Source organism: Bubalus kerabau, chromosome 12 (assembly GCF_029407905.1).
Source record: "Bubalus kerabau isolate K-KA32 ecotype Philippines breed swamp buffalo chromosome 12, PCC_UOA_SB_1v2, whole genome shotgun sequence".
NCBI lineage: Eukaryota > Metazoa > Chordata > Mammalia > Artiodactyla > Bovidae > Bubalus > Bubalus kerabau.
In genome coordinates, this window is record NC_073635.1 from 19,800,124 (window position 1) to 19,813,105 (window position 12,982).

The window sequence follows — 12,982 nt, forward strand, 5'->3', positions numbered from 1 at the left end:
TTTGGTGAGATTTCTCAGTGCAGTTGATCCTTGAACGACATAGGGGTTAACCCAAGTATAATTTATAGTTGGCCCTCCATATTTGCAGATTCAGCCAACCACGGATCTAACGGTACTGTAGTATTTACTATTGAAAAATATCCATGTATAAGTAGACCCATGCAGTTCAAACCCACGTTGATCAAGGGTCAGCCGCATTCAACAAATGTTTAATAGTTTCAAACGCTGAAAGGCTTAACTAAAGAATACTGCTGCTGCTGCAAAGTCACTTCAATCGTGTCCGACTCTGTGTGACCCCATAGACGGCAGCCCACCAGGCTCCCCCATCCCTGGGATTGTCCAGGCAAGAACACTGGAGTGGGTTGCCATTTCCTTCTCCAATGCATGAAAGTGAAAAGTGAAAGTGAAGCCGCTCAGTCGTGTCTGACCCTCAGCGACCCCATGGACTGCAGCCTTCCAGGCTCCTCCGTCCATGGGATTTTCCAGGCAAGAGTACTGGAGTGGGGTGCCATTGCCCTCTCCAAAGAATACTGAAAGTAATCTAAATCTGAGTTGTCTAAATAACTAATTAAACTGTGGTTAAGGCAGATCTTCAGAAAAGGAAGCGCTGAACGCACTTGAAGAGCGGAATTAAAATCTGCACGTTCACTTCCATGAACCAGAGAGCTGCACAGTCAAGCAGATTCAATCAGCAACCTGAGCCCGTGTGCTGCTGATGGTGATATGTGAACTAGAAAAATTAGAAAAATGCCCTTCTGAGAATTCTTAAATAGTGTAAGAACGTACATGATTTGTTCAGCTCAATATGCAAATGATCAGATCTTCAATTACCTAGGGAAAAAAATGCAACTCTTACCCAATAAGTCAACTATAATAGGACTGCTGGACTTAAAAAAAAAAAAAAAAAAAATTCTAAGAAGGACAAGGAGTATTTGGCCAGGAGGTAAAAAAAATTCCTAAGTGCCTTCTCAAGCCTATGGAATATGAAAGTGGGCAAGGGTGTAAATTCAAGGAATCTCATTATGGTAGTCTTGGTGTTTCAGAAAGCAAAGTCCATGTTTATGACTGTCTGTGGTGGAATTATTATAAAGCGATCTGAAGCAGATCAAATAGCAGATTTGTTCTAATTAGGAAGGAAGATCAAATACAATATTGCTATTCTACATTTATAAATTCATTTTCAATCTTTAAACATCCCATTATTCCAATCACTGTACACACTCTGAAAATAACTTGGTTTTTCTTTCCACAGATTTTCTTTAGTAACAAAACATGGAAGATCGACAGTCTTAAAACCCACATTTTAAAATGATGTTGCAGCTTTCAATGGAGTTCTTATCCAGTCTTAACAGCCCAAGGCTAAAATACATGAGTGCTAAGACATTTTGCAGAAGGACTACTCGGCCAGGGTGATATTTTTCAACAGCATATACTAACTGCAGTACAGGATCCAAGGTTGACTGACTCCAGGGATTTGGACAAACCACAGATATGGAGGGTTGACTGTAAATTATACACCTTTAACCCCTGCACTGTTCAAGGATCAACTGTACATCAAGTACAAAAACATTCCATATCAAAGTGGGTTTTGATTTTCTTTTTTAGAAAGTATTTCAGTGTCTCACCGTATTGGAAAAAAATCTTAAAAAGCAGAGACATCACTTTGCTGACAAAGGTCCGTAGAGTCAAAGCTACGGTTTTGCCAGTAGTCATGTATGGATGTGTGAGTTGGACCATAAAGAAGGCTGAGGGCCGAAGAATTGATGCTTTGGAACTGTGGTGTTGGAGAAGACTCTTGAGAGTCTCTTGGACTGCAAGGAGATCAAACCAGTCAATCCTAAAGAAAATCAACTCTGAATATTCACTGGAAGGACTGATGCTGAAGCTCCAATACTTTGGGCATCTGATGCAAAGAGCCAACTCACTGGAGGAGACCCTGATGCTGGGAAAGACTGAGGGCAGGAGGAGAAGGGGACGACAGAGGATGAGATGGCTGGATGGAATCACCGACTCGATGGACACAAGTTTGAGCAAATTCTGAGAGATAGTGAAGGACAGGGAAGGCTGGCAAGCTGCAGTCCATGAGGTCACAAAGAGTCGGACATGATTGAGTGACTGAACATACACTCAAAAAATATTCTGTAGTCTACTGATCACAAAAATGTTTAATTAACCTCCTAAGAAAAGAAGTAAATGCTGACCATCTGGCATTAGCACTAAGTTTTAAAAAAAATCATGTCCCAAAATCAGTTCTGTAATTAGATTCTTGGCTCATATTTATTTCTACCCACCAAAAGCAAAATTTTAAGACATAGCTGCTCAGAAAGTAGTATTTTCTGGAAAGTTCTCTAATCTGATTAAACAAACAAAAAAAAAAACTCCCCAACTGTTTCTTCTAATGTTCAACCAGACACAGAAAACAAAAATTTCCTGAAAAGAAACAGTATAAATAGAAGCATTTCAAAATGTTTATACCTAAAACATGATCAGGACTATCACGAGACAATGTTTTATACACATTTTCTCCCCTGATATCAATACTCATTCAGGTTTGTACTATAGGAATATTTAAGTCTTCTTTCTCTAAGTCCTTCTTTACTTTTTAAAAATTTGCAGAAAATTTCACAATGCATCTATAATATAAGGGTTCCACAACAATTAGCTTACTTTCAAAAATCGTCACAACTATTGAGTCAATATATTTTTGTTCTTTTAACATATGTACATTTGCTTCAAAATTCTCTTGTCAAAAGGAAGCGTGGAGGAACCACAGTAATTTTTATAGAAAAAAGAAATATGAGAGGCAGGGAGTCTCCACCCTCCCATTTTCACAGAATGAAAGAAAAGTCACATAGGGTCCCTAAGCTGAATTACTGAAAATAACAGATTTTGCAGCTAATTTCCAATCTGCCTTAGCAGCAGCTTCCCATCAACTTACAGATAGAGTAAGTGGGCTTCATTTTTATATTCTAAAGCTTTATTTACTTTCTACATTCTACAGTATTAAGGAAATAAAACGTAAAGGTACATTAGTCAATTATATAACTCCCAACAGAATAAAAAATAATTCAACCTAAAAAGAAGGCTTTTTGCCTTCTATTTTCTAATTTCTCTACATTGAATACATATAATTTACAGGATTATGAGTTATTGTTTAACAATTTTTTTAAAGTACAACTTTATGGTGACATGTTTCAAACACATTCATTTGTTCCCTTAACTCAGCATGTACTTCCGAGTGCCAACTACACACCAGCAATGGGACCGACTCTGGCGAAGCACGTTTGTGGTCTCAAACAAGGGACAGCTTCTAATGTGCTTGATGTCAGCAAAGTGAAAACTAGTGAAGGAAATGACCTGGCCTGGGTAGGCATAAGGCACCTTCCGTAAACTTTCTGGGGTAGATTTTAGCTGAAGGTGAGAAAGAACTTTCCAGCAACGAGAGTCGAGTTGCTGCCCCAGTGGTCCTGGCTCCCAGGTGGTGCTAGTGGTAAAGAACCTGCCAGCCAATGCAGGTTAGACAAAAGATACTCGGGTTGAATCCTTGGGTGGGGAAGGTCCCCTGGAGGAGGGCATGGCAACCCACTCCAGTATTCTTGCCTGGAGAATCCCATGGACAGAGGAGCCTGGGGCTACAGTCCATGGGGTTGCACAGAATCGGACACAACGGAAGCAACGTAGCACAGTACAGGTGGTCCTGACTGGTTTCGGTCAGCAAGCTCCTTATCCCAAGAACAAAGACTTCATTAGCACTGAGAAGGAGTATGGAGAGACACAGAAGGTTCAAAGTCAATCGCCAAATGAAGTGAAAAGTCATGGACCAATTTAAAATTGTATCACTGAGAGGAAATAAAATCTGAAGCAACAGCGTTGCTAATAGAGATGTTCATGATGACAAAGAAAGGGTAGGAAAAAAACTAGACATCCATTTCCTATTAGAAATGATCTACTTTGATCATCATCCCATCTGTTGAAAAGGCCACAGAGAAAATCAGCTATATCTGACTTTATCAAATATTTATAATCATAATATAATCTCAAATAAAAATAGGATGCATTTTGAAAACCCAAGACATAATGGTCCATTTCGATCCCCAAATGCGGCAAAGATGCAGTTTGTCCTCTGACACATCTCCAAGGCCGCGGCTGCAGATCTTTGCATGAGTCTGGTAAATTCTGACACCAGGTGATCTCCCTGGTCACATGATGATAAAATGAAAGACTGACTGTGTCATTTCGGGTGCAAACCTTAGCTAGACACCTCAAATGCCAAAGCTACTGCTCTTTGACTTTTATTCTCCATGAAGACATAAAACCAACCATCTCAGCCTTCAGTTCCCTAAATATCCTTAATGCATCCTTCCCGTGTTCACTCAGTTCAACAAACACTGGCCACCCATGTGCTGGGCACAAGGCACACAGATGAATGGAATACAGCTCCTGTACAGAGGGAGCTGACATTCTGATGGTACCATGGCTCTTCACTTCCAGAAAATGCACACAAAGAACTGAAGGCTCCCAACAGCCCATTCACTCAGGGACTCTCCAGAGATCCATGAATCAATCCTGTATAAAAAACCACCGAACAAAAAGGAGTCCAGAGCAGGCTCTTCATCCATGAATAACCGTGAGTGACAATTAGATGATGACAGAACTTCAGAGCAAACACAGGGATAAATCACAGGGCAGCCCTGGCTTATGACAGGGCAACGGTGGGGCAAAAGCACAGTGGGTCCTGAGAAAAAATATATTACGCTCGCCTGGAGCAATACTTGAAATATCACATGCCGTCTGCTAGTCCCATGAGATGTGGCTCTTTATATTCCAACCTGCAGTGGGGCTGCTGGGACTCCAGTTTCCTATCTTAGGTAGAAACAGGAGAAACAACCATTTTTGAAGCTGTAAACAGAGAATAAAGCAAGCCAGATTTCATTTTTTTAGGGGTCAGTCCATTCAGTGATTCCCTAAACAGAAGTGAAGTCACTCATCATGTTCCTTGTCCCATGAGAAAAAAAGGGGGAAAGGTGCCCACGGGGAGTTATGGGCGGCGTGTTTCTGCGCGCTGGCTTACGTTACCTCTGCATCGTATCTGACCGCAGCGGAGAACAGTGAGAAGGCGTTCTCCACGGTGATTCCTCGCTTGATGATATGCTGACAAAGTTTCTTCAGCCTGTTTTCGCAGTAGGATGTCGCCAAGTCCAGAAGACCTGAAAGTAAAGTATGGGATGCTTAATGGAGCTCATAATAGTTTCCAACCATCTACAGACATTTCATTTTGGTGAAGAGAGTTATACAGATAAGTCAGCAGGAGCTTCTTAGGGAACAGTACTCTCAATCTTACTAAATAAATTCTCTTTCTAAGTTCGTCCCTTCCCCACCTCCCAAACACACCTCTCCTAAACTCAGTTTATACAATTTCTTCTATAGTACAAAGGAAGAGGAAAAAATCGAATTGTCCCGTGTTTCCAAAATGATATGCTTAATTCATTAGCAATTTATACTTCAAGATTAAAAGAGTAAAATAAGACCACAGTCATAAATTAACTGTGTCCAAAATTATTAACTGTGATATCTATATATACTTTCTGAATTTTTTTTTAATTGACATATAGTTGACTTACAATATTGTGTTAATTTCTGCTGCACAGCAAAGCGACTCCGTTACCCACTTATATACTCTACCATCCTGTTGCTCAGTTGCTCAGTTGTGTCTGATTCTTCACGACCTCATGGACTGCAGCATGCCAGGCTTCCCTGTCCTTCACCATCTCCTGGAGCATATCATAAGACAAATGCATATTCCCTGTGAGGGACAGGGAAGCTTGGCATGCTGCAGTCCATGGGGTTGTAAACAGTCTGACATGACCTGGCGACTGAACAAGGTATTCTCTTTTACACTCTTTTCCATTCGAATATGGTTCCCCGTGCTATACACTAGGATGTTGTTTATCCATCCTGTATGTAATAGTTTACATCTACTAACCCCAAACTGGAAGTTTATCTCTCACCCAAATTCAATACTATTTCTAAAGGCATTTACTTTAAATCATTCTTAAAAACCATGTTAAAAACCAGTAAATCTGAAACCTTTTACCCTTCAATACTATCAGAAAACTAAGATCATGGCATCTGGTCCCATCACTTCATGGCAAACAGATGGGAAAACAATGGGAACAGTGACAGACTTTATCTGGGGGGGCTCCAAAATCACTGCAGATGGTGACTGCAGACATGAAATTACAAGACATTTGCTCCTTGGAAGAAAAGTTATTATCAACCTAGACAACATATTAAAAAGTAGAGACATTCCTTTGTCAACAAAGGTCCATCTAGTCAAAGCTATGGTTTTTCCAGGAGTCATGTATGGATGTGAGAGTTGGACTATAAAGAAAGCTGAGCACCAAAGAACTGATGCTTTCGAACTGTGGTGTTGGAGGAGACTCTTGAGAGTCCCTTGGACTGCAAGGAGATCCAACCAGTCCATCCTAAAGGAAATCAGTCCTGAATATTCACTGGAAGGACTGATGCTGAATCTGAAGCTCCAATACTTCGGCCACCTGATGCGAAGAACTGATTCACTGGAAAAGACTCTGATACTGGGAAAGATTGAAGGAAGGAGGAGAAGGGGACAATAGAGGATGAGATGGTTGGATGGCATCACTGACTCGATGGACATGAGTTTGAGTAAACTCCAGGAGCTGGTGATGGACAGGGAGGCCTGGCGTGCTGCAGTCCATGGGATCGCAGAGAGTCAGACATGACTGAGCAACTAACTGAACTATAAGAGTATGGGAAAGTCGCTCAGTTGTGTCTGACTCTTTGTGACCCCATGGACTATACAGTCCATGAAATTCTCCAGGCCAGAATACCGAAGTGGGTAGCTTTTCCCTTCTCCAGAGGATCTTCCCAACCCAGGGATGGAACCCAGGTCTCCTGCATTGCAGGCAGATTCTTAACCAGCTGAGTCACAAGGTGAGCCCAGTAAGAGTTGGGGAGACATATTTTTGACCCTGTGCCTTGGCCAGTCCCAGCGTGGCTGGTACCTATGGCGTCCTCAGGGGGCAGGTCCACTGCGTCTGTGTAGAGGTACTGGAGAAAGGCACGGTACACAGCATAGGAGAACTGGTCTATCTCTATCACCTCCTTCATGTCCTCATTCCAGTAAGACTGGAACATGGATCGAAAGTGCTCACACCTGAAACAGAACAGCAAAACTCACCTGCTTAAGTCGGTGGAAGCAAGGATAAAAAAGTATTACAGGGATGTTTACTCTATTTGAGTAGTACATTCATTCCACGTACAAGAACCAAAATATGTTCCACATGCAAGGGTTTTTATATTCACCTTTTACGTACACTCACTTTCATTCTTTAAGGTATTGCCTATTAAAACAGTAAGACCTATACATAGCCTCGAAGTAGCCAGCGCTTCAACAAGTACCACTGTTTGCATCTGACAGACCTCATTTCAGATTAAGGCTTTTGCTTACCTGTTTTGTTTAAAAGATGTTATACAGAAGGGCATTTCAAACAATGAAATTGAAAAGAAATTCAAAAGTGACTGTTCAAACTTTTGATATGTATCTGCTGCTGCTAACTGCTGCTAAGTCGCTTCAGTCGTGTCCGACTCTGTGCGACCCCATAGATGGCAGCCCACCAGGCTCCCCCGTCCCTGGGATTCTCCAGGCAAGAACACTGGAGTGGGCTGCCATTTCCTTCTCCAATGTATCAAAGTCAAAAGTGAAAGTGAAGTCGCTCAGTCATGTCCAACTCTTCACGACCCCATGGACTGCAGCCTACCAGGCTCCTCTGCCCATGGGATTTTCCAGGCAAGGGTACTGGAGTGGGTTGCCATTGCCATATCGATATGTATCAATACCACTCAAATGATTCAGTGTTTGTATGTTACCAGCACATTCTTGCAATCAGCATTTTTGTAATCGGCACATTCTTAAAATGGTTTTAAAAGTTAACTGGATTATGTTCAAAAGGATTTTTATTCCATTACCGTACATGACAACTTTCCTTCTTTTTTGACTCATCCTCAAAACAGCCACCGTCCCAACTTTGTTCCTTTTCTTTCATCTGCTCCCCTTCTTCTCCTTCCAAGCCTGTTACCAATTTATTTGTGACACTCACTAGGATAGTCACATATTTGAAGAAAAACTAAATAGGTCTTTTTGTATTGTATTTACATATACAGATACACCTAAATGAGGAACTGATTTCTGAATATTTGATTTTCTTTAAGTGTAACATACTTCATAATTTTTTTTAAATCATCTTTTCAAATCCTTTTTAAAATGAGTTACAGTAGAAAAACACAAATATATGTTCAATATCCATTCAGAATACTGAAAAGAATGGCTCCACTTACAAAAGAAATTACCTTGTCTGGGAGGGAAAAAGTTACTGTCTAGGCAAGGGTTAATAGATGAACTCGGTCAGAACACTATGCATGGGCTGACCACAGGTATTCAGACAGAAACAATTCCCCTTCACCTTTTCAATGACTACTTTGGTATAGACACTTACTCCCTTAAAGTAATGAATGACACAGCATTTTAGTTCCCTAAAAACATGTTGTTTTGTAAATAGATGTTAAACTAAATTTTGAAAAAAGACTCGTAAATGGCCAGTTTACCTCTCAATGGTCAGATTTTGTGTGCCTCCCTCTCGAATGGCAGCCTCGGTGACCAATCATCCAGTTATTAATTAACACAAGTTCCCTCACATTTATACAGAGAACTCCTGCCATGCACCGTATTTAGAGAACGTTTCTTCAACCGGGAATTAGATGTCTCTCAGGACCAGAAAGTCCAGTATTCCTAAGTTTTCTGCTTGTGGAAAATGAAGTTTTAACTGCTGCTGCTGCTAAGTCGCTTCAGTCGTCCGACTCTGTGTGACCCCATAGACAGCAGCCCACCAGGCTCCCCCGTCCCTGGGATTCTCCAGGCAAGAACACTGGAGTGGGCTGCCATTTCCTTCTCCAATGCATGAAAGTGAAGTCGCTCAGTCATGTCCGCCTCTTTGCAACCCCATGGACTGCTGCCCACCAGGCTCCTCTGTCCATGGGATTTTCCAGGCAAGAGTACTGGAGTGGGTTTCCACTGCCTTCTCTGGAAGTTTTAACTAAAAGAAGACATATACACTTTTCACTGATGGGCCTTTGTATTTTCTTAAAGCTATATACAATTTTTTTGATGGAAATAATTATGTACGAGCTACTTCATTTAACAAAAAATACAGAAAAATACTCCCACATTATGCTTTTTCTAAAAGGCGCATGAGTGTACACGCGCGCACACACACACACAAACATACATGCAAAACTTTTCAATAATGAGTGGACTGATACTACGTGCAAAATTATTAAGTGTGCTGTTTCACTCTACTCCCAAGATTAGTTCTTATTAGTCTCCATTGTGTGGAATAACAAGGAAATGGAGACTGCAAAAGAGTAAGGTTACTGATGAGTCTAAACTCATGAGAAAATACCTGATTTTCAAAACAGCTTTATGGACATGGATGTATTTCCCATCAATTCGAAACTTCAGATCGGCAGTTTCTGGACTGTCAAATTCTTTCTTCAGTGACTCTGCAACTGTTAGAAAGTCTTCATGCTCTGAAGGAAGCAAGCACATTAACACAGGTGCTCAAGCTTTGAAAGACTTTACAAAGATAGTGATTAGCATGATGGATAATTCCATTAGATTTTTCTCAGAAGAGTTCACACCTTACTCGACAAATCAACTTTCCAGTATTAAAATCAATGTCACAGAAATTAAATTTCACAGGCTAACAGGGAGACAAAAAATTCCAGGGGCCCTCGTCAGCACTGAATGAAGGTACTGCAGACAAAGGAGATAACTTGATGTCCCGAGATGAGAAGGTGAGTCTCAGCAGCTGGTGATACCTAAATGTCACCAAGTGTATAAACTATAAGAAAAAAAATGTATATATTTGGATTCTGTAAAGCAATTATCCTTCAATAAAAAAAATTAATTTTTAAAAAATGTATATTTGGAAAGGCCAAAAACCGGTCTTCCAAACTAAGCTAGACATTAGAAATGTGTATTCTGTGGACTTCCCTGGTCCAGTAGTTAAAACTTCACCTTCTAGCTCGGGGGTGTGGGTCTGATCCCTAGTCGGGAAGCTAAAATCCAAAAAAACCCAAAACATAAAACAGAATCACTGTTGTAACAAATTCAATCAAGACATGGTCCACATTTAAACATGGTCCACTTTAAAAAAAAAATCTTTTTGAAAAGAAAAAGTTATAGATTGTCATTTTACCTAAACTCTTCTCTCCAAAGTTTGAGCAGTGTTCATCTAAGGCTGAGAACTGATCAGTTTTCCTCCACTGAAGCACTTTCGGACACCTGCTCTGCTTTTAGGGTAGTTTCAAGGAGTTGGTAAATTCAATTCAAGGAGTCCCAAGAAACACATTCCTCACTTGAGTGGTCATGCTGGAGTGGTGTTCCTTCCCAGGGTGACCCTTTTCCCTCCCTCCCTGGCATCTAAACATCCTTCTTAACCTTAAAAATTAATGCTGCACAAACAATAATCCTCACACACTATCTAAAAGCAGAGCAAATTTACTTAGTAGGAATGTGTACTTAAGAGGAGTGGCGTTACAAAACCGTGGTCACACTGCCCGATAAAAAGATGCAAGGACATTTAATTCTTAGATGTAAGTAGAACCGTGTCATCATGAAGAAAACAAAAGGCATCCGTACAAACTCATGCAACACTTTCTTGTGCTTTACATGTGTGAACAAAGGAAAAGAGGAAGAAGCTGGCTAACAGGGAAACTTACAAATTCCAGAGACCCTCACTGGCACTGCTGAATGAAGGTACTATTGAGGCAGGAGACCCATTTCCAATTCCCCCAACATGAGAACTTCCCCCAAGACTCGCAGCAGCTGCTGTTACCAGGGCAACTCTTACAGAGGGACAACTGCTAAAAGCTAGGCTGAAACCTAACAACGAGCTTTCCATGAGCTCTATTATCAGACTCTCCTAAGGAAATACCATTTGCCTAAGTCCTGTTACTCTAACCTACAGCCTCCCCTCCGACCCTGATGATGCAGAGCTCTCTTGGCTGTGGAGGAAAGGTGGATATTCTCTCAAAAATCTGACCCTGTAATCTGAATCCCCAGTGAATGAAAAGACGGGAAATAACTAAGATGGGCAAAGAGTCCAAGAGCCTAGATTGTTACCCACCCTCCCCACCCAGAACACAGTTCTTCTCAGCGCCTCAACTCCTGCATCTCGTCCTAAGGGCTGACCACCTTGGTTTCTGGCAACTAGTACCACCCTCCAGAGAAGAAACTGTTCTTCAGAGGCACCCATTCGTCCTCTGACTTTCTTCCCAGCACTCTGCTGAGATCAGAAACTGCGAGGAAACGAACACTTCTGACGTTTAGAGGGTGGACAGGAAAAGAGGTCACCTGGGAGATATACTTAGTGACTGTACTTTTTCCAAACTTAATAGAAAATGGTAGGACATTTGGTCTGAAAAGAACATCTTTTCAAGATGAGGATTTTAAGATGCAAGAACCCTTTCATAAACAGGTCCAGGTTAGGCAGGTATATGAGACTCTGAAGATGTGTACAGGTCTATACATATGTGTGAGTATGGCCAAGGAGTCCCGTCCTATGAACTAAATTTTCTCTAATCACAACATTCACTGCAAACAATCACTGAATTACCTGGAAAAGAACCTGGAAAGGTTCCATTTCTTTAAGTTGAGCAGCAGCTTTACTTTTCCTAAACATCTTGCCCCCGTGACCACAAAGACGGGTCACCTGTTGATGGGACAGCCCCAGCCGCCTGACACACCTGAGCCGGACGTGTATTACAAGACCTTCAGTATCAACTGCTGAGCAACCCGAACCCCATGCTGTCACAGCTGTGTTCATTTTCAAGCACAGGGTTTCCTGACTCACTATTCCCTCTGCATTATAAACAAAAGAACAATTTAGAAAAAATACATTTAGAAGAAATACACTAAAAAAAAAAAAAAAGAAGAAATACACTGGCCAAAAGGTACAAAAAAGAAATAAAAAGAGACTAAGATTATCCTGCTAATGGCTACTCAGCTTGATGACAGCTTCACATTTTCGATCAACAACAGGCCCATGAAGGAAGACAGTATTCAGAAAAGGGACGGACGTAACCAAAGATCACCCTGAATTCCACTATCCTTTTATTCTTTTTCAGGCCACACTGTGTGGCAGGTGGGATCTTAGTTCCCTGACTAGGGATCGAACCCGGGCCCCCTGCAGTGGGAGCACAGAGTCTTTAACTACCAGCTAAGTCCCCCACTATCCTTCATAATATCTCTCCTTAGCTCTCCTCCAAGGAAAAAAAACTTTGAGATTGGTTGAAAGGAAAAAAGGAGGAAAAAAAAGTGGAATTAACTCCACAAAGTTAACAAGTTCTTCATTTTTTTTAAGTTCACGTTAAATTATATAATAAATTCAGTGTTACAAAAGCCCTTAAGAATATTTGTACACACTCAAATATCTGTACATGAATGTTCAAAACAGGTATTCACAATAGACAAAAAGTGGAAACCATCCAAATGTCCATCAACAGATAGACGACAAACGAACTGTGGTCTGTATATATAATACGACACTGCTGCTGCTGCTGAGTCGCTTCAGTCGTGTCCCACTCTGTGCGACCCCATAGACGGCAGCCCACCAGGCTCCGCCGTCCCTGGGATTCTCCAGGCAAGAACACTGGAGTGGGTTGCCATGTCCTTCTCCTATTCAGTCATAAAAAGAAGTACTGGACATGTATTACGTTACAACCTGGATGGGTCTCAAAAGCACTGAGTAAAAGAAGTCAGACACAAAAGGTTGTACATGGTAAGATTCCACTTAAGGCAAACATCCAGAACCGGTAAATCCACAGAAACAAAACAAACCAAACAAACTGGTAGTTGCCAGTGGCTGGGGGGGAGAAAGAATGG

General features: G+C 41.3%; 1 protein-coding gene across 26 annotated transcripts in view; it reads right to left on the bottom strand.

Annotated features, from left to right (window-relative positions):
* RCBTB1 (RCC1 and BTB domain containing protein 1) overlaps nucleotides 1–12,982 on the bottom strand; it is a 63,297-nt gene that overhangs the window by 9,963 nt on the left and 40,352 nt on the right. For 20 of the 26 annotated variants that reach the window (XR_008700907.1, XM_055542183.1, XM_055542181.1 and 17 more), the window contains 3 exons: nucleotides 9,498–9,624; nucleotides 7,044–7,195; nucleotides 5,077–5,207 (listed from right to left, as the gene is read on the bottom strand). Coding sequence is in view for 24 of the 26 variants with exons in the window: in XM_055542183.1 (XP_055398158.1) it covers nucleotides 5,077–5,207; nucleotides 7,044–7,195; nucleotides 9,498–9,624 (410 nt within the window). In the remaining 2 variants the exon portion in view is untranslated. The other 6 variants (XM_055542185.1, XM_055542184.1, XM_055542187.1 and 3 more) reach the window with 6 other exon arrangements.